Source organism: Neovison vison, chromosome 1, assembly GCF_020171115.1.
Source record: "Neovison vison isolate M4711 chromosome 1, ASM_NN_V1, whole genome shotgun sequence".
In the NCBI taxonomy this organism is placed as follows: domain Eukaryota; kingdom Metazoa; phylum Chordata; class Mammalia; order Carnivora; family Mustelidae; genus Neogale; species Neogale vison.
In genome coordinates, this window is record NC_058091.1 from 197,411,535 (window position 1) to 197,434,597 (window position 23,063).

Sequence of the window (23,063 nt, forward strand, 5' to 3'; positions counted from 1 at the left end):
TGGGCTACAAAGGACAAGCCTCCCCAAATATGGTCACAAACAGGACCTGAGGCATTCTGCTCTGTTCTTCACCACACTGCAGTCACTTTAGAAGGCAGCAGTTGGAACTGTGATTGAAATCTGAAGCAGCCACAAATGCCATAAATTGTGTTCTTAGCAGTGAGTTAAGCCTACTGTCTACATTCAAAAAGCATCATGAATACTCATTGTGTACCATGCACCGTGGTTGACACTGTATAGACAAAGGTAAATAGGACTTTGAAATGTCAGCTCTTGTTCCTAACTAACAGTATCTGTTTGTCAATAAAATCTGCCACTGATGGCACTGCCTTTTTGTTTTTCACCAAAAACTGAAACTTGTGAAATTGAGTCACCAGTGTTACAGAAATTGTCACTTTAATAGCACTCGCTTATTTAAGCTTGGAAAATAGTATTTTACCATTCTTTAATACCTTACCATGAGCATTACTTAAGTATCTTTTGACCTCTAACTATGTCAAGATGCTGTTCTAGTTACATAAGATGAGCTTATGAAGACTTTTATTACAAAGGAAAGTCGAAATTTAAGTAAGCAGGAAAAATTTAGCAGAATATGCCGAAGCCCTAGATTTTTTCCGTTTAATGTTTAACGTCGTTGGAATTGGAGGGCATCTCATTATAAATGCATCTTAGTATTGTGTCATAGTTGGTCAGCATTTTATATTATGCAGTGGTACATAAAATCATAGTCTTAGCAATTGCTGGCGTCGTAGAGTCCCTGAAATACAGCAGTGCAGTGGAAGTATTTAGACAGTCTGTGTGTTCTGTGATAAGATTTTATCTGAATAAAATCTTTTCAAAAGTTTTCTTTCCTGACGCGACCCTTGACTAGCTTGCTTGGTTAGCTCCGTATGTTAGATAATCTGGGAAAATTTACAGGGAAGATATATTTTTATAACCATTCTGGAATTGTGATCTAACTGGAAAGAACAAAAGTATGAAATTATAATGTTCTCAAATTAGTTTTTAAGCTAAAACCTTTACTTATAAAAGTAACTTGTTTTAAAAACAAGTTTAGAAGAGTTTTATGGATTTAAAGACTTCAAACGTCCACAGACATGACTTGAGGCTAATGAATTTGCCCTTATCAGGCTAAGAAGTCTCAAATCTCTCTGCGTAGTCTTACAATTTATACTGTATTTAGCATAAAGGAACAGTTATCTATTCGATTATTTTGTTGATAGATTCCAGTTACTTTTCAATGATTACAGCTAAAATTAATTGAATATTTATGACATGCCAAGAACTCTGTACTTTACACACATCATTCTCACTTAATCCTCACAGGAATGCTGTGAAGCAAATACTCCCATTTTGCTGATGTGTATACATACCATACATGTATACATACATGAAGTTAGTTTTTGAAGTTCACACAGTCAGTGAGAGTAAAAGAGCCTACAGTCCGTTCTAATATCTGATTTCAGAGCCTGCTCTCATCACTACAGTGATCCCCAGCTGCCTGTAATAAATGTTCAATAAGCATTTTACTTATTCTCACATTCATGTAAACATCTGTTGAGTATCTCTCCCAGTAGCAAGAGGAAGAGCAATGGTTAGGAAGGTCTCAGTTCGGAACTAATGCTGTTTGAACTGGGCTTTAACGGATTACCAGGAGTTGGCTGATCAAAAGAGGAAGAAAATGCTTGTCAGTCCAATAGTTCAGCATGAGCAAAGTGGTAAGCAGGTTTGTCAAACGTTCCCACTTTCTTAGTGAATTTGAATTTCATCTTGGAGATCAATACTTCTTTACAAAAATTTTCCCAGGAGTCTATGATGAGGTCTGGGAAGCACAACTTTAAAATATTTTCCTCTAGGCTTTCTTACGATAGCTAGGTTTGCTATAATTAAGAACATTATAAGAATATCCAGATATATAGATACATAGGTGTGTATACATTCTGTTCTCAAGAGAAGGTTCACAACTTTCATTATTTTCTGGGTGGCACCTATTGCAGTAGGTGCTGTCAAACATATTTAGAAACAATTCATGGTAAGAAAAAACATTTCACATTATGACCCTCTACACTATAGGTATACACATTTACCCAGCTTAAAACAAATTTCACAACACAATATTGTTTCTTCATCAGTAGAGTCTGATATATTCTATTTCATTTTAAAGAATCCTGGTCATAATCCACTAAATTAATGTCATGACCTTCCAATGGATTACAGTCTATGGTTTTAAAAAGCACTACAGGAAATTATCGTCTATTTAAAAAATTTTACCCAGGGATTCATGTGGTCAGATTTGCATTTTAACATGCTTATCCAGTAGCTCCCCTAGCTTAGTCATTTCCTTTTATATTGGAAGGAAGAAAAGAAAAGAGTCAAGGATGGCTCCGTATTTATGATGAGTATTTGGTTGGATGATGGGGCTATTAAATCCGAAATAGATGAAAAACACACTGAGGCAGGAGGCATGGGATATGTTTTGTTTGAGACATGCTGTACATGAGGGGGTTAGGTAATACTCCGTCTCTCATTCTGTCAAGATGGAGCTGTCCGGAGGCAGTGGCACCTGGGAGTTTAGAGCAAAAGGATTTTCAAGAAACAACTCCAAAGGACAATTCACAGGATTTAATTATACATGGAAGTTTAGCAGTAAGAAGGAGAAAAAAAGTGTATTTACTGATAGAATTCTGATATAAAGCTGTATTTAAGGAGTTATTTTTTTTTCGACAGTTAAAAATACTGGTTGACTTATGAATACTTAACTAATGAGTATTAGTACTTTTAATGATTAACATTTAGGGAATTAAAGCTCCTTTTGCCAAATTTTGTTCACACTAATTTAGAATAATGGCACTAAACTGTGCATACCGTTTCAGTGGAAGAATAATATAACAGTGGAAAGTCAAGTGGGCAGAAGTCTGCATATGGCATCACACTGTTTTTATAAAGTTGAATAATAAGCAAAACTAATACATTGTAGGTATATACACATGCAATAAACTTATTGAAAACAAGAAATGATCATCAAAAAAGTTAGAGTAGTTGTTATGTTTGGTAGAAAAAGGCAGGCATAAGGAATTGGAGGAGCACATGGTTTGATCATTGCTAATGTTCTATTTCTTAAGTTAGACAGTGAGTTCATAGGTATTCATTAAATCATCCAACTGTATTTATTTTGTAGAAATAAATATCACATAAAGATTGTTCTCATTATCATTAACTTCAAATGTGATCTGTCATCTTATCTTCAGGGATTAAATGACAAAAGCCAGAACATATTTCAACAGATGCCAAAAGGCATTTGATAAAAATTCATATAAAATCTGAATAAAAACTTAAGGAAATAAGTATATAGGGAATAGAAGATTTCTTCCTTAGCATGATAAAAAAAGTCTATATGAAACTAATAGCCAGTTATATACTTAATGATAAGACAATAGAAATATCTTTATTAATGTTAGCAATAAAGTACACGTGCCCACTGTCATCTCTGTAGTTTAGCATTGTTCTGAGAATGCTCAGTAATGGATAAGAAAATGAAATAAAAGATATGGATAATAGATGTTTGCCAGTATCTGCAGATAATCCAAGTACACAAGTGAAAAACTTTAGAATTTCTTTCAGTAAGGTAGTCACTTCAGAAAGAACTTGTAAAATCACTGGCTTAATATTGGGTGGCTGGTGTGACAAGACATTTCTCAAAATGAAAGAAAGAGCAGGATTTTTTTTTTTTTTTTTTAGATTTATTGGAGTGCAAACTGGTGGGAGAGAGGGAGAGAAAGAATCTCAAGCAAACTACCCCCATCCCGCCCCACCAAAAGTGCAGAGCCCCACAGAGGATTTGAATTCCCAGTTGACCCTGAGATCATGACCTGAGCCAAAATCGAGTTGGACATTTAACAGACTGAGCCACCCAGTTGCCCCAAAAAACAGGATATTTTTTAATTGATGGGAGTATGATCCCAGTAGAAAGCAAAAACTGATAATGTAGGAGAGAGGGAAAGATTTGCTGGAGCAATGTCCCTGAGTAGGTTGGAGAAATAGTATCTGATAAGAGACTGGCTTTAGACAGGAGCAGAGAAAGTTCATCTGTGGTAGCTGGTAAGAAGACATGTATATGAGTGCGGATTTTAAAATTATTGTTGTTTGCTAGACCACTTCTTTGGCTATATCTTCGATCTAAAGTCAAAACACATAGGCCAAAGTCTTAAATGTTAGAGCTTGGAAATGTGTTGGCATATGGAACATGCCCAATAAATGATAAGTATAATTTTTTAAAAATAACTGGCTTCCTTAAGCACTATCAGTTAGTGTTTCAGTGTAAAAATGATCTCATTTATGGTAGCAACAAAAAATTACCAAAATAAAATACCAAAAATTAAGTATAGGTCATGTTATTCTAGATATGTCTAAAGAGCTATATTACTTTCCTGGTAGGTATAAGAGAATATATAAGTGGTAAATGACAAGACTGTCCCTTTAGGTAAGAAACTTTTAAAACTGTCATTTCATCTCCCTAATTAATCAGTAGGTAAAGGAGATATATATACCATTATACTAATTTTAGAAAATATATAGAAACACAAATATAAACCTACAAAGTAAATATGAAATGCTCTAGACCAAAATGTCATTGCTGGTAATCTGTATGAGATTTTTTTACGTATTTATTTGTTGGTCTCCATTCCTGATTGCTCTGTACATGTAAATGTTTTGAGATGCCAAGTTTAAATATGTAAAGAATCTAAGAGAAAGGCTAAATATTAAGGTTGAAAAAAAATAGGTGGACAGTGAAAATAGAGAAGGCAGGTCTTAAGAAGTTATCTAGAGCTAGACACGAGCTAAATATCTTGCTAGTCAAAGACTTGATAGAGCTGCTTTGTCATCTATCAATGGAGAAAGAAAGTTTTCTCCCCATCTGTGATCTTTCTCCCCATTGGAAGGAAGGCACAAGCAGAGTTACTGGTGTTAACAAGGATATGAGAGGAAAGGCCACTTTTCATTTTGAGTAAACAGTTGACATTTTGAAGCAGTGGTATTGTGATGTGCCCCAGGAATGGGTCTACTCTAAAAAGGACAAATTATGGGAATGAAAGTAGTAGTCAGCTGAATTTAAAAAGTTAAAATTCTTAGGGATTTATAGGTAATGAAATTCAGAATGCATAAAACTGATTAAGGCTAACTAAGTTGGGCCCACAGTACGAGGGTTGGTACTTAATTAGCCATAGAAAAGGGACAATCTTAAAATGCTTAGTGGTTAATAATAATTCAGTAAGCTATATTGGGGATATTTTAGACTGAGAATGTAAGGCACAGACATATTTACAAATGTGGTAATACTCTACAAATCAATACCAAGAAATTATTTGACTAATCTGAATGCCTTTTAGTTTTCTCTTAATCTAATTGTGCTAGTTAATTCATGAAAGTCAGTCTTCACAGACTAGAAATAAGGGGTGGCATTTGATGTGTTCCATTTCCACTGAACAGTAAGATGATGCTGACTTTATTTCCACAGCTATTTAAAAAATTTATATTTGGCTGTAAAGAAAAGCTTTGTTCTAGGGATGCTTGGTATTTTTTTTTTTTTTAAGGTAGTGTTTCTGTTCCTTCATAGAGAACTTGAAGCATAAGATAATTATGAATACAGGATTAACTTTGGATGGTCTTATGTTTCACAATTTCTGATTCTGTAAAAAACCAAACCAAACCAAACAAAGCAAAAAACTTGTAATTAAAAAAAAAAATTAAGGTGATTGAGTCATGAAAGGCCAATGTTATAGTGATAATTTAAAATCTAATTATTTTTTAAAGCTGTCTGTTGTTTTTGATTGGAAAACTAATGAATGTACATTATAGAAATGTATGTAAAATACATACGAGGACAAAGATGAATAAATGTCTTAGCAATGAAAACCAGCTAGTATTGTTGGATTTCTCCTCTTTTTTTTTCATATTCACAAATACATTTTTAAACACATTTTTTAAATTTAAATAAGCGTACTTATTGCTTTTTTATATTCTGCCTTTTTCTTTAGTAATCCTCCTATTACTTACATAGTTTCTGTGTAACAGTGAACAGTAAATCTTGTGTGTAAATCTTTATTTAATTTCTAATGATTTCTTCAGGCTAGATTCCTAGATGTGGAATTACTAGGTCAAAATATGAATGCTTTTAAATTTTTTTATAACTGTTGCTGTTCCCCCATGCTCTCCTCCACCCTCAGAAGGCCTCTGCTGTTTATTTCGACAGCTGTTTGAAAGTACCCGTATTTTTCCCTGGCCAATACTGAATACATGTTTTTCTTAATTTCAAAAAATAAATAAATAAAATCATTTGCTAATGTTTAAAAACTGTTTGACATTGTGATTTGCTTGATAATATCTGGCATAGGTAAAAAGCATTTAAGACATTGTTGAAGTATTGTCATGTTTACTGTCTCCATTGATATTGCTAGGAGTGGTTTGAGTTTTTCATTTAATTATGTATTTTTCCCAATATAGTGGGCAGAAGTTTTTATTTTAGTAATTCAAAGACCTTCTTTGAAGTAACTACTCTATTCCTCTAACTTATTAAAATAATTACTCTTATTTCTCTTTGTATATATCTTACTATTTTGCCATTTCTCTTTACCACTGCTGATGGTCATAGTAATTTAGTGTTTTTGAGTTTCCTCTCTCGTCTTTGGATGCTGGTCTTCCTTAAAAGAATATTTTGCAAGATTTTCATGAAATCTGCTTATATGAATTATCTTTTTTTTAGGGGGCAGTGCAGTAAATTATTGGCAAGGGGATAAAAATATTTTGCTCTTTGATATGGTTTCAGTGCTCTAGAGGAACTTACAGTGTGTGGTTCTGCCTCTTAGCAGAATTACATAACTAGCTAGAAGATAATTAAGCAACAATTTTGTGCTGTAAATTACCCAGATAGAGTCATTAATTGTCCATTGTCCATGGCAAAGGGTAAGTCTTTGCCCTTTCTTTACTTGAAGGCCGGTTTGATGGCTTTGCCAATAGCTCGAACATACTGTCCTTAAAAATGAATCTTTTTAAACCTGTATTTCTTAAAATTATAAATCAAATTATCTCAAATTATCTAAGAGCCTTGACAGGTCCTCTTATTTACATTAGACTGCTAAGTCTCTAAGAAATCAGAGCTGCAGTTTCTAATTTAGCTCTTGATGCACAGTATATATCAGTAGTGTATCAATAGCTTTACATGTTAAATAATTTTACTTCCTTTAGAGTCCCGAAGAAAATTAGCACATGAATTTGACTTATGCAGATTGAACAGAACTAAATTTTATGAATTGGACCTCATATCAGAAATGCATTTTCAGGGTAGGTGTTTAGGAAGAGATCCATAAAAATTAAAATACTATATAGGTTTTATTCCTTTTTAGGGCTTCGCATAGATTTGACACTAAAAATCCCTACAAACTTTAAAATACTGTTTGAATTTATGAATATTGTAAGCTTTCAAGTAACAAAATCCTTGTGTTCATGAGACCTCTTAATTCTGTTTGTTTCTTTGTTGTGCTGTAGCTAGTATCTAGGGCTCTGAAGGCAGCATATTTTTAACAGAGAGGGCACTAGGGAAGCACTGTTTGCTCCCCTTCTAGGGTAGCAGCAGGCATCTGTAATTTTTCAGCCTTCCATGGATACTTGTAGCTGATTTGTTCTTGTACCTAATTTCTCTGTACTTTGAGTTTGAAACATTTAGAAATACTGCTAGTCTTTTTGGCTGTTTGTTTTCCCAGAGAGTTTCTCTGATTTATATTTAAGCTAATGCTAAAATTTGACCTTGAAGGTTTCTAGTCTCTTACTTTTGTAAATACCGAAGATTCAAAATAAGTATTGTCAGCTTTTTTCCTCTCAGTATTATCAGCTTTTGATGATCCACAGGACAATTATTACATGTCTCTGCCGTTCGAAAATTACTTCAAAAATCAAATACATCATTACATATGTGTTTGCATCAAACAAACTAAAATCAGAGCTGGAGCTCCCCCAAGTAGTGTCTTTACATCACCAGAGCGAACATTTTGGGGCACACACTATGGGCCGTACATTGTGCCAGTCACCTTTAGAAGGGTTATTTCTTTAAATTTAACAGCAGTCCTGTTAGGTGAATATCGTTATCCCCATTTTGCTGATGAGGAAACTAGGGATTAATAAGGTTAAGTTATTTGCCCAAGGTAACACAGATGGTAGAATCCAGAACCAAGTCGGAAACTGGGCAGCATCCTCCGGAACTGGTTATGTAGCACACTAGATACACTGTTGGCACTATTTCCTTTTGCTCTGTGTGTAAAAGAGTTCCACTTTTCACTTCTCAAAAACTTGAGGAAATCCACCTTACAACTGGAAATACAAAGGGATCCAATAATAAAACATTTTAAAAAGCAAAGAAAACAAAGAAGCAGAATACCATTTTTTATCTTTCGTATCCTCCAAATATTTGGCACTAATTCTCTTCAAAAAATGGCACATAAGAGTTCATATTTTGTACACTCTATTGTAATGTCATTAAAGATGTGACTAAAATTTAATTAATAAGATTATAGCCCCCAACTGTTCTACATCTTGTTGCTGTTTTTCTTTCCTTGGCATAGAGCCTTGGTTTTGTGTCTTGGGTCCCCAGAGCCTGGGGATTCTGTGATGTCACCACAGTGGCTGCTTCAGCAGTCCCAGTCCTTCATCATTCCTTTCCTCAACCAGAGCAATGCTGACTCTGCCTGTAATACCTGGTGGGTTTCCCCATAAGATTATCCTGAAAAAGATTTAGCTTTAAAAAAGAAAAAAATGATTATTCTTGGCGTTGAAAAAGAGAGAATTAAGAGTTGAAAATACTTCCAAATCTACATGAAAATAGTCCTCAGACTTTGATATTGTTTATGTTTTTGAACTTAATGAGCTTTCACGGTAACATCGATTGGTTTGGGATAAAACCATGTGTTCCGTGAAATTCGGGGCGTTGGCCACTATTAGCAGTTTATATTGATGTTGAGGATTCACATCTGCTAAGTACCAGCCTCCTCTAGACTTATACAACTGTTGGTGATGGCCACGCATGAATTCTATTCTCACTCACATTTGGGCATCAGTTCCTCCTGACATTTGCAAAAAGTGCTTTTTCCTTAAGACTCCAGGAGAGCAAAAAGGAGAGAAGATTGGCGATGAATTTGGAAAATAACATTTACGTTTAAGTTTCTTTCTTTTCTTTTCTTTTCTTTTTTTTTTCCTTATAGAATTCAGGTTTGGGCTTTGTTTCTGAGAAACAAATCTTTTTTTTTTTTTTTTTTTTTTAAACAAAATTCTGCTTTCTACTTGACCAAGACAATTACTAAACTTAGAATTAGTGCGGTCTCCCTAAGTTCTTTAAAATGCAAAATGGTCTTAAAGACAGTCATATTTTCAAATGGAATTTGGTAAGGACAGAGTATTCTGTGAGTATTTTAATAAAGATGAAGATACTTTTTAGAAAGAAAAATGTATAATGTAAATTTAAGTTCCACAAATCCAGGCAGCCACTTGGCCTGGGTTTCAGGGCTAAACATAGTACAAGAGAGGTCAGAAATTTTCTCATCCTGATGTTTGTACCACATAGCATGCAGCTGTGGGGACTTCTTTGTTTTCCTTCTTTCATTTTGTTATTTATTTTTGTGTGCTCCGGGGAGCTCTGGTTTTCCACAGGCTATAGTGATCTATTTCAGATACTTCTCTAATTTTTTAGTCTCCCTGGCATAAGGCTTCATCTAAATGAATGTGATCTAGTACCAAGTGAGAATGATCCAACAAATATTTGTTAGGTATCTGTTGTGTTCCAGATACATATGGAAGTAAGACCGTGATCCTTGCCCCTCTAACTAACTAGAGAGGCAGAAGATACATAAGCAAGTACTTTAGCATGTGGTATAGTAAAGACAGCACTAAAGGTGAGCCCAGGGGTTTGTGGAGACTCAGAAAAGGAGCTTGAAACTTCACCACACTGGAGAAGGAAAGACTCCCTGAGAGAACTGCTCCTGAGCTGAGTCTTAAATAAAGGGTAAGTTAGCACAAGCCAAGGCAAGAAGTGGGGACATCAAATAAAAGGTGGAGAATGAGGGCCAGGTCTGTTGGGAAGGAACCTCATATGTCCTATTAAGGAGCTTAGACTGGGTGGTAGATGAGTGGTAGGAGAGAATCATGAAGAAATGAATGATGCTTGGAAATGACAAGGTCAGACTGGCATTTTATGAAACTAGCTTTGGCAGCCAAATCGTTAAAGAAGGAGCTCGAAAACGGAGGAAAGTGGAGGCTGAAAGACAAGTTGTCCAAGCAAAAGGTGATATTGAGCCAAAGAAGAGGACAGAGATGAGGACATATATTTGAGAGATCATTTAAGAAGTGAAAGCAGTGTGCCTTGTGATTATCTGGATATTGAGGGACGTGGGGTGGCGTGAGAGTGAGAAGAGTCAAGGTTGACTCCCTAGGCTGCCAATAACCTCAGTAACTAGATAAAGGGTGGTTTATTAACTGGGAGATAAACATTGTGGGAAGGTGGGCAGATTTAGGGATAAGATGAGAATTCTTTTATACATAAGCACTGATTCTGTGGAATATATTTAAATATTAGAAGGGACTGGTTAATAAGAGGAAAATGAAAAGCAGTTTTATGATAAGAATTCTGGAACTCAGTGGGAGATTTTAGTTTTTGCTGCCAAAGAAAGACTTTTGGATTAGCCCAGCCATGAAGTTTGAAAAAACCTAGATTCTCTCACTTTTCTTCTAAAAGCTTCTTTGACATTTCTCAATTTTTTAGTCATTTTTAAATCTAAATTTTCTATTCTGTTATGCTGCATAGTCTGTATACCTTTTCCTTCATACAGTATCTCCAGTACCTATTGTTTGCATCTTCCCCCTGCCAATAACTGTCATCCCCCCGTTCTTCTTGGAAGTAATCGGCTACCACCCAACTATACCCAGCCACCTGGTCTGTTCTAAATTTTTAACCATGAAGCTACTAAAATGAGTCATAACAAAACTCAGTTTGAAGCCTCTTTTTAGTTGGTGAAACCAGCACTGGTCAGTTGTATTTTAGTGCACCTAGATAATATGAATTGGGTTATATTAAGGTACTCATCATATATCAAAAGATACCATACATGTGTATATGAATATACATATACACAGACACATGCACACTCATACTCTAAAACAGTTCCATTCTTCCAGGGAAAAACACCTTGGTGTCATCCTTGATTTCTCTCTCTTTTTCATTCCTCACACTCAGTATATCTAGGAATCCTGCTGTATCTATCTGCAAAATATATCCTGAATCCCTCCACTTCTCCCTATCTCCTGATCCAACCCACCATTGTCTCGTTCCTGGATTTCTATACATACGTGCTGTAATGGCAGGGATCTTTGTAGCTTTTGTTCATTATTGTGTCACAGAAATGTAGACATAGTAGGCACTCAATTAATATGTTGTTGCTTACTTGTAACCAATTAAAATTAGTTTTGAAAAGTTCCTGTCAATGGTATTTTCCCCAAGGTGGCAATAAATTTAAAAGAATATGTTAGAGATGAGAATGCAATTCTCAGGAAAGATTTTTCTAGTAAGACTGTATGCCACAGGGGCGCAGGTGGCTCAGTTGGTTAAGTGTCTGCCTTTAGCTCAGGTCATGATTCCAAGGTTTTGGGATGAGTCCCACATCAGGCTCCCTGCTGAGCTGGGAGCCTGTTGCTCCCTCTTCCTCTTCCCCTCCCCCTGCTTGTTCTCTTTCTCTCTCGCTGTTTCTCAGATAAGTAAATAAAATCTTAAGAAAAAAGGGAGAAAAAAAAAGACTATCCCACAGAAGTAATAGAACCAAGGAAGCTCAATATTGGCCTACTCTACCCTTTCATCGAGAACTTTTAAAGAAATTCTAATACTGGATCTGAAGCAGCTATATGAAAAAATACAAGGAAAACTATTCTACTTTATTTTTTTCTGTAACATCTTGACATAGAGCAAGAATGAAGGAAATAAATGGATTTATTTTGTCCTGAATTATTCATATTAATTGTTACATGGCCTGAATTTTTTGGATAACTGCCAAATATTTCTCTTTGTGCTAGATAAATTTAGCATTTTGCACTACTCTCCTCAGTACAGTATCTATCATGTGAGTATTTCAGATGTTATCTAGTATGCATGGGATCTTCTCCAACCCCTGCTATTCCATGTCAGTAGGAATATTTAGCTGTTACTGATTTCCCTAATACGTTTTCTATTGCCAGTGAACGAGACCCTCCCCTCCCTACTCCCCCATATCCACCCAGGTGTTGGTTTTCACATCTGGGTTGATCTGACAGGCTTTTTTTCCTTCCCCTAACCCATAATCTTAGGCCTAAAGTCATAACTGCCTCTCTGGTTTGAAAAATAGGACTTGTGGGTTTCAGGTTGAAGTTTCTGTTTTCTATTCTGATTCTAGATTATTCATTCTGCCCCTTAACTCTGGAACTGTACATGCAAATACATTTCTGTAGCTAAACTGAATTTTCTAGGTTTTTAGGAAATCATAGAATCATTAAAATTCTTTTAGAAAGGGTTTAAAAACAACAGAGAATCCTAATGTTTAAATGTTGGTAGCAATTTTTTTTTTAAATCTTAGCTAAGGCATATAGATTATATATAAGGAAATAATAGAAATATTAGTAATATAGTATTAAAAGACCGGCTAGTCCCCTAAGATACTAGAGAAATGGAGGAGGTAGGTTCTGAGGTTTTATAAAATGGGAAACTATTATTCAATATGAAAGGGCCTACAAAGCAAAGATAGTTATTATTTTAACCTGGCATTTCCCAAATTTATTTCAGGATAGAACCTTCTCACGGAAGGAAAATTTTCAGCATGCTTTGGAAATACTGGTGGAAAAAAAAGCAGATACTTTGGTTCTAGTCCTGGCTCAGGCATTAGTCAGCATTTTCATTCATTCAACAAACATGTATGGAGTATTTCATGGCACCCACTATTTGAAATGTTGATGATATATTCAGGGAACAAACTAGAGAGAAGCCTCTGTCCTTCCAAGGATTATACTCTGGTCAGAGGAGAAAGACAGTAAACATAATCTGTAGGTAGTACAGTTACTAAGTGTTTTAGACAAACATGGAGCAGGGTCAGGGGGTCAGGAGTACAGGGGTTGCAATTTTAAATAGTCATAATCTTGAGCAATCGAGTGTCTCTGTTTTCCTAATCTATAAAATGAAGAAATTCAACTAATTTGATCTGAAAGGGCCTGCCAGAACTATGGGTTTGCTTTAATCACCCAAGAGGTGTATCTAACTGTGTTACTGCTGGGCCATGAGCATCTTACTGAGCATTTATAATCACCAAGGTTGGAAAAGTTTAAATCATTTGTTAATACCCACAAAAGAACAAAGCATTCATTCGTTTTAAATAAATGCAAAAAAAAAAAAAAAAAAAAACCATGATGGTCCTGTTTTTAATCTAGCGTGTACCTTAATCCAGTATTGAATACAGAGTACTCAAAGATAAGAAACCTCTGCTGTAAAGTACCAGTGGCTTTTAAGCAGATGTTAGCATATCTGTATGAAAATTTGCAGCTGTGTGCACATTTTGTTACTGCCCTACATCTTTGCCCTAAATAGGGGGCTGTTACTTGATGTTGAAATGACCTTTTAGACAGTATTCCATTGCTGTATGCCTGAGCTTGTATCTCAGAATAATTAGAAGTTATGACTTAAACATCTTGGTATACAGTGTTTATGTTAATTATAAATGTCTGGAAGTTTTCTGAAACTTTGTAGCTTTTTATCAGAGACAGACTGGAATTTGGAAGGTAGGCTATAGATTGTGGTTCCAAGCCTTTGATTTTTAGCCCCCCATTTTTGGAATGAAAATTAAAATCTACTTTTCCAATTGCCCAGAATATGGTGGCATATTTTTATATTATTTGTCTTAAATAAGAAACCATTTGGAATCATAGTCTTCGATAATTTTTTTAGGTAATATTCTTTAGGCATTTAGCTAAAAATTTCAAGTAGACCATGTGTCCCTAAATATAATGGCATTCCATTGACCTACAGGAAAAGCCTACAATACTATAATTAAAATTGAGAAGTTCCTGTCACACAAACGGATGCCCTTCCAAGATTGTTTCTAAATCAGACTTCAGTATTTCTTTTCCTCATTCCCCAGAAGCTGACGCTAGGGCTCCCAGTAATAGTCATTTCATATTCATTCCCCCACCCCTTCATATTTCCTAAATTTAAAGGCCAGTTCATAAGAAAATGCTCTGTAACCATTCTGAAATAAAGAACTAACTACTGGTTCACTATCTAGACAAGCTGTGCGGTAGGCTCCTATATATCAGAGAGAGGAGTGATAAGTATCCCCAAGTTCCCCTGAAAGTCTAGTCTCTGAAATGGCTCTAGGTTTGGCAGGGTCTTGAGTCCCACTGTAGCTGTGGCCTTTAACAGTCCCAGAGGCTCTGGTCCACTAGGGGGTACCCCATAGTTTAGTTCTGAAGTTCCCACTTACCCACCCCCACCTGCCCTAATTGTCATTACACAACCTGCTCTTTTCATTAAGTCTCTTGCTTTACTGCCCATGGGGACCAAACTGTTAGGCAGATTTACCAGCTGTGAACATAAGAGCTCTTTCCTACATCCTTTTCATTCTTTAGAGCATAATTTTTGATACAAATAAAATTTGTATCTAATTTATACTACATGCAGGAGATGAGGCATACTAAATCTATAGACAGTATAATTTAAGCTTTTGAGATATTAAAGATGTAAAAGTTGCTTGGCAACACCTTGTTCTGAGATCTTTTATAGGAAAAGCCCGAGATTAAGCCAGGCTGTACCATCTGCATTGGTGCTGCTCTGAAAACCACTGAGGAAAGGTGACACAGAAACCCAAAACTCTGTTTTGTCATCATACCTTAACCTCCAACCCCACTGCAGCTCCACAGCTGGAAGAAATACTATAATATACATCAAGATTCACCTTTGGGTCCCAAATTATCTCCCTTCCTACTTTTCATTATGTTTTTGTTTTGGTTATTTGCTTATTTGTTGACCTCATGACATTTGGAAATTGCAGAAATTCATTTGCAGTAGGTACTTTAATTGGGACTTTTTTTTTTTTTTTTAAGATACTGTTTTTCCTTCTACTTCATTAATATTCAGAAATCACTGAAGTCGGAATTCTCGGTCTATTTTGAGATTGACCTATGTCTATTTCTCTTCTTTTCTTTTCTTTTTATTTGTTTATTTGACAGACAGAAATCACAAGTAGGCAGAGAGAGGCCGGGGGTGGGGGGGTGGGGGACAAGCTCCCTGCTAAGCAGAGAGCCCCATGACCTGGGGCTTGATCCCAGGACCCTGGGATCATGACCTGAGCTGAATGAAGGCAGAGGCTTCAACCCACTTAGCCACCCAGGCGCCCCAACCCACATCTATTTCTGATCAATAGTTTCTCAACCTTGGCCCTACTGACATTTTAGAATGTCATGGTAGTCCTTCGTTGTGGGGGCTGTCCTGCACACTAGAGAGTGTTGGACAGTATCTCTCCCCTCCAGGAGGTGCCAGAAGCACCCACCCAGATCAAATGTCCCTGGAGGCAAAACTTCCCCTTGTTGAGAGCAGCTGTTCTGATCTATGTGTAACACATGCTTCCAAACACTTCTGTGGAGATATGGCATGGGTTTTGTGTGCTTTTCTTTTTAACTTTCTTTTTAATCGGATTCTTTCCTATTTGGTTTGTGATATTTTTTAAATGACTGTAGGATTGGTTGGTTGGTTTGTTTTCTATTCCCAGACACTTTGAAAGAGAATATGAAAACCTTCAGTGTCCACCATCAGGCAAGACCCTGTTACTTTGAGTAGTGTGCACAGTAATGCATACCAGATATTTTTGTATTTTGAACTTTCCAGATTTAACAAGACACTGTGTGTGTTTAAAATTTTTTGAAATGTATAGGAAGATAATTTTTCACCTTAAAAAGTATAAGCATTACTTCAGAAGAATCACAGTTTAGAGGATGAGAAAGGAAAAAAAATCTACATTTAATAATTATAAAGGTTTGATAAGAGCTACCGTGAAGTGCTCTGTTTAGTATATGTCTGAGCTTGAGAATTCCTATAATTAAAAGTTTTTAGTGAAAGAATACCAAACATTTACAGAATTTGAGTAAAAAGTCTAGTCACTCTTAAAAATAAAAATAGAAAAAACTCTATGATTCCACTTTTTAAAAATGCGATTTAGAATCTCCTGAAAGGGACAGTCTTCCATACTTTGCTGGGTGAAGTACTTCTGCATTTCCTAGACCTGAGCTGCACAGGAACGAGGACTTCAGACCTCAAGTAAAACCAGAGCCCAGCCTGCAGATGAGCCTGTCACCACTGTGAAAATCTCCCTGCCCAGGCTCCACAGCTCTGTGTGAGGGTTAAGGGGGAAGGAAAATGGAAGTTAAGTGAGTTAGAGCAGGAAAGGATTCCATTCAAGTGTTCACACTGTCTTTACCTGTCCACCTTCTCTCCTGAGTCTTCAAGGAGGCTTTAACTACAGAGCACATTCCTTCTCTAGCAGCAGAACCCTGCTACTCTTTATAAAAGCAGACAAATAAATGTCCGTGAGTGCTGTGACACTCAGAGCCTGAGGATGGACTTTTTGTTCCCTTGTATCTCACACAGCATTCCTTTGGCTCCTGCTCTCCTGTACCTACACAGAATTAAGAAGTAAAACACAGCATTCTGTTTCACCATTGTATGTGTGCCAACTAGGCATTCACTTTGCACACCCAGTAATACAGCCTGATGAGTCCTCCCAGAGTAAATTAAGACTTTCTCACAAAGTTCCAGCACTTTAGAACTAGGGCGAAATTTGAGAAATCAAAGTAACTTTAGGGAACAAAAAAGGTATAATTTATAAAGTAGATAATAAGTGTAGAAACTTATCACCCTAGCAATTTGAAACTAATTTAAAAGAAGGAGTCAGAGATAGTTTAAATTCACAGACAGCGGACGCTCTTGGAGTATAGTAATGTAATACTCAACATCTTTGGTAAAATTTGACCTTTCAAACTTTACATGCATTTTCTGAATCTCCTCTGAAAAGTTGTTTTCTTTGATTTATTTCTACCCCATATAAGTAAGATGTTTTTCTTTGACTTCCTCGTACCTCATTCATTCCTTCAACATTTATTACATGTCTGCTGTGCACTAGACTTTGCAAATTATCTCCCTTCTTGCCTTTCTTTACTTTTTTGTTTCGGTTTTTGTGGGGTGGCAGGGAGTTGTAGAATTGGTAGCTTGGTAGTTTCAAACAAAATTCTCTTCTTAGGTCAGAAGCTTGGTGTGTTTTAGTGAGCAAGTCTGAGTTGCTTGCAGGGTGTCCTTCCTGACCAAGCAGAAGTGACACATGTTTATGCTTACTAGCACATTCATGAATATCTGTCTGTCTGTCTGGCAACCAGTTAGTTCTGAATCTTCACCTTACCATAATGGAAGGGGCAGATTTGGTGGGGAAAGAATGAGAACTGGGAAACATTCCCCCCCACTTCCTACTCATCTCCTGAATTGCTAAGACTGTGTATTTGGGGGCTGGAAAGCAGGAAGTCATATTTTATATTCTCGCCAGTGAATCCTTTTCATAATTTCCACCTAAAACCATGGTAGCCCCTGCAAACCCAAGGGGAGAAAGGTCTTAGGAGCTGCAAAGGGTGGAACCATTGAAAGACAGTGAGAAGTTTTCAGTTCATTTGTTCATAGATGTTTAGTGAGACCCTACTATGTACCAGGAAAATGTGCCTAATACAGGGGCTCTGTGATCTAGAGCAACCCATCCTTTCACTTTTGATATAGAAAAACTAGACCTTGAATAAGAGCATAAAAAACATTTGCCTTGGGGAGCCTGGGTGGCTCAATGGATTGGGCCGCTGCCTTTGGCTCAGGTCGTGATCTCAGTGTCCTGGCATCGAGTCCCGCATCGGGCTCACTGCTCAGCAGGGAGCCTGCTTCCCCTTCTCTCTCTGCCTGACTCTCTGCCTACTTGTGATCTCTCTCTGTCAAATAAATAAATAAATTCTTAAAAAAAAATAAAAAATAAAAAATTTTGCCTTTTCCACAGTATTGTAATGGGCTCAGCCTTAGAGTCCACAGAATCCTCTCTCCAGGTTGTTGACCCTATTCTGTAAATATGAGGGTAGGAGAATCTTAAGGCATGAAGAAATACCCCTCCGCATTTTGCTATGAATGTAACTATGGCATTCACCTTATGTTGCTAGTCATCTCCAAAACTGTACTCAGAGAAGCAAAAATGAAAATGATAAGAGGATGAAGTTTAGGATGTAGTCTCTATCCCAGACATCATTTAAATATCTAGAAACTATTCAGTGGTGGGGGTGGGGAGGGGGGCATGCCAGCCAGAGACAGAACCTTGTGTAGCTCTAAAGAGGAAAAGCTTTTTACTTTTTAGAAAATTCACTAATAACTCTTTTGTGTGAACTAGAATCATTTGCTAGTTTGAAATGAAGAGGTTTCCTCTTTAAACTATTGATCAGAAGTGATTATTGACACATAACGGTAGAACATGGAAATGAGTGATTTGATTTTTAGGCATACATGCTTGATTCCTTCAATGATTTGGTAATTGAAATGCTCAAGAGGGGTTGCCTATAAAATGAGTGTCACTTGAAAAACAGTTAAGTCAGTCATCAGATCATTGTTTGTCAAATATATAATTTGAGATGTTTCTCTTTTTCCCTACCTTTAGCTTGTCAAAATTCCTAAAAATGATCCCCCCAATGAAGCGCATACCTTTAACTTCTATTTGTCAAATGTGGGTAAAGACAACCCTCAGGGCAGCTTTGACTGCATCCAGCAAACATTCTCCAGGTAAGTATGTTTCAAGATAATGCTGAAGGGAGAATAATTTTTCTTTGAGGTTTTTTTTTTTCACTTAAACAAAAAAATGTATAGTAGTTATTCCATAAATGTTTATGAATTGAATTATAGAGTTCTTTTATTAAGAAATATTGAGTACCTACTATGTGCTAACAGTTATATTTGTCACTGTGGGATATAATCATAAAAATTTTAAGGTTGTTGCCCTCAAGAACTTTTAAGATACAGATTTTTTTTATCTATAAAAAATGTTTTGTTTTGTTTTTAATTAAAGACAAGTTTAAGAATTTTTTAAAAGTTTTTATTCACTGTATTTAAATAAGAGTGCCTTATTATATACTCAACATTCACACTCCAGAGTAAAGGAGTAAAAAAAATACATGTATCTTGTATATCCCTTTCTTTCTTCCCTGTGCAAGCCTTGTTTTAAGATAGATTTTCAGAAATTTTTATGCTGCAGCATAATGGAAACTAAAAGTTAACCCCAGTAGAGCAGTAACTTCTAATTTTAAAGGGAAAAAAAAAAACCAACAAAAAAAGGAGGGAGGAAGACAAGACTATACACCCACATCCCAGGGTACCATGGAACACTTATCTACTTAGGTCCTCTGTAAACAATAAGCTACTTGTTTGACTTGTCTTTGCTGTGGTTGTTTCTGATTAAAGAATGGGCCCCTTGAGTAGGGGGAGTTTGTTCTGCCCCTGGATAAAGACAAGGCCTTAGAACCCCCAACATCCTGAGAACACTGAAATGGGCCCAAAGTGTCCCAGGCCATGATGCGTCCCTATCTTTCATCTGTGCAGTACTTGAAACTGTGTAAGCACTTGCTGTATGTGGGAGAAAGGAAAGGAAAACTGTGTTGCAAGGGAGCATGGGAGGCAGAGATACAAAATAAGACACTTCACTGAAAGAGTTCTGAATTTCTACTCACATTTAGGGTGACTAAATAAGTTTCTGTTCTATCTTAATGTGCCATTTTCCTGAGTTAATGTTAATTTTGCTTTTTAAAAGTTACACACGCCTAAACTTATGTTTCTTGGTATATATTGTGTATTGTAGATCATATAGACTTTTCTGTACTATCCACTGTGTTAGCTACTGGCCATATGTGGCTGTTTACATTTCAGTTGATAAAAGTGAAATAGAATTTAAAATTTCTTCATTCACATTTACCACATATTATAGGCTCAGTAGCCATGTGGTTAGCAGCTATCATAATGCACAGCACAGATACAAAACATTTTCACAATTGTAGAAAGTGATGTGGGACAGCACTGCAGAAGATTACAAAAGCATCAAGTATGAGGGTCTCTGGTGATTGTGTAGTTCAGCCCCTTCATTGCACAGATGACATATTCATAGTTATCCAGCTGGTGAGTTGGTGACAAGGCTGAATAAAAACTGGGCCCTCCTAACTCCCAGACCAGTGTTCTTTACATACCATAGAGCACACCAATTTCAAATTGTGGTGCTTTCACTTAGAATGCTTGTCTTTAGAGAATTACTTTATTATAGTGAAAGCAGTTAGACCTCAAATTGAACTACGTCCCATTAGGAATTTTATTGAGAAAACAGTCCCGTCTTCAAAACCAGTGATAGCACCATAGGTAATGGGTTTCTCCCTTAGATCATAAACACCCTGTGTGTTTATTCCTACCTTCCTTGTTTGGAAAAGGATTTAAAGTCACTTACAAAATGCTACATGATGCAGCAAGAAAAATGAAACCGTTATTGTGAGAAAATTGGGGCAAATACATTAGTACAAGCCAAGTGTGTTTTATAAAAGTATGATCCAACTATAAATGTATGATTTAAGGTGCTTTATAAAATGGTCTTGCATGGGTATAAATTGAAATTGCCACTATGAAAACAAAAGCCCTGAAACTCTCAGTTCTCCCTGGCAAGCAAGTTTGTTGTTGTTGTTGTTGTTTTTAAATAATTTCATTCCACCTTTTCTATTCAATTGAATTTTTATTTTTCCCATGGTTCTTGTGTCTACTGTAGTTCAGATTCTCCCTGAAGGTCACTTTTATCATATCTAAAATGGAGGAAATCCCAAGGTTAAAATTACCTTTCAAAAATTCCTTAAATCTGTCCATTCACAGGCCTCTTAGAAATACCTGGTTCAGGGCAGACGGCCCCGTAGAGTAATACACAGTCTACTGTAGGAAACTGAGCTAGGCTAGAGAAAGGCTCTAGGAATGCTTACATGTCAAACGCCAAATGCTTATATGTCAGAGTATTTAAGGTACTCTTAAGGTTCTTTTATGGTAACTCAGTTGAAAATGGATGAGTAGACAATTCCAGGGAGTCTCTTCTTGCTAAACAAACAAAATAGCTAAAACAGGGTTTTGGCTCTATTTTGTTTAGTGGAAAGATGTTTTCTTGACTTTGAATGGTATAAGCTTTAACTTCATTGTGATTGGCAAAGGTTTAGCTTATTCTCACTATTTAAATTACTTAATAAGTAATTTGTGGGGGAGATGCTAATTTCCTCCCACCAAAACTTCAAACTGTAGTCTCTTCTTACCACTTTTCCTCCTCCTCCATCCCACTTCCCCTTATGGGTTAAGCCTTCCTCCATCCTTCCCTTCACTCGTCTTGCAGCATTCATACAGGTACACCTAGTAGCCTTGGTATTATCTTTAACTTGTCTGTCTCCACCTGTGGCTAATCACTTATCAAACCCTGTCAATTCTACCTCCTCACTGTGTCTGGAATGTGTTTACTATTCTGCATTCACACTGCCTCACAGTAGTTCAAGCTCTCGCTCCTTGCCAGTAACCCTTCAGTAGCCTCCTGAATGGTCTCCTGCTTTCACTTTTGTGCCCCCTACCTCCCAGTCCCTTCTTCATCAGATTGACCTTTTCAAGTACAAATTAAGTATTTTCTCTCCCCTGTTTTCAGTCTCTCTTTTTCTTGGGACAGAGTCTAAAATCCTCCAGAGCCCTGTATGATGGACTTTTCGTGCCCTCTTCAGTCTCCTCTGTAACTGTCCTTTCCAGCTTTCTTTGGCCAAACTGAAAACTTTTGCTTCCCCTGGGCCCCACACAGGTTGGTTCTCCTCCCAGAACACTTCTATCCTCCCCTGCTTCCACACACATACACACACTGTAAACATCCCTGTAGATCACCTTCAGCATCACTTCCTGCAGGAAGTTTTAGTCTTGCCCACAATCCAAGTGAAGTACCTTCCTAGGGATTCCCTGCCTCCCTGCCATTTGTCACACTGTGTCATAAATTCCAGAGTGCTTGTCACCCATTAGACAGCTTCTTGAATGAGGGGCCACATCTGTCTTTGCCCTTGTCTCAGTCTGACCCTCCCATATTGCCTGGTGTGCAGTCCCTGCCTAATAAATATTTATGAGATGAGTAAACTGGTTTGTTTTCTTAAATAGCATTTGTACAGTTATTAGGAATTTACAGAAATTTTGTCAACCCTATTCTTAGCCTCATAACAAAGCTAGTTTGGAAATAGAGTAGCAGAGGTATAGTGACATTTTCGTTACTTCTATATTCCAGTCTGTTTTAAGGCCATAGTAATTTCTTTTTAAAATACCAACATAAGGGCATCTGGGTACCTTAGTTTGTTAAGCGTCTTAGTTCTTTAAGTGTCTACCTGTGACCCCAGGGTCCTGGAATTGAACCCTGTGTCAGGCTCCCTGCTCAGCGGGGAGTCAGCTTCTCCCTCTTCCTCTGCCCCTGTTCATGCTCTCTCTCTTGCTCAGTCTCTCACTCTCAAATAAATAAATAAAATCTTTAAAATAAATATATGAATAAAATACCAGTGTAACTGCTACCAAGATCTCCTAATGTTAGCATAATACTTTGAAATGGAGCCATCTTCCAGGCCAAAGTTAATTTTCATGATTTTTTTTTAAATAAAAGTTTTTCAAAAAAGATTTACAAAAATTTCTTGTCCAGTATTTTCTTCGATATTTGTCACACAAATAGGTCATCTTATGTAGAGATTTAACAAAATAGCAAATAAAAGACTACAAATGTTTAGAATATTTGGGCTAATAATAAATCCCAATGTTCAGCAATATTTTGGCCTTAAAATGAATTATCTCATTAAAAATTAAAACATCATAGTGGGTCTGTTTCTTCTAGTCATTTCTAAAGTATGCATATTATGGTTACTCCAAAAGAAAACTTTAA

The 23,063-nt window shown here is 36.6% G+C and overlaps 1 protein-coding gene across 1 annotated transcript in view; it reads left to right on the forward strand.

The window, feature by feature from the left end:
• The window catches only part of ELL2 (elongation factor for RNA polymerase II 2), a 70,125-nt gene that overhangs the window by 22,617 nt on the left and 24,445 nt on the right, over positions 1-23,063 (forward strand). Inside the window, exon 3 of the mRNA XM_044265259.1 lies at positions 18,771-18,892. Coding sequence (XP_044121194.1) covers positions 18,771-18,892 — 122 coding nt within the window. The remainder of the gene's footprint in view (positions 1-18,770; positions 18,893-23,063) is intronic.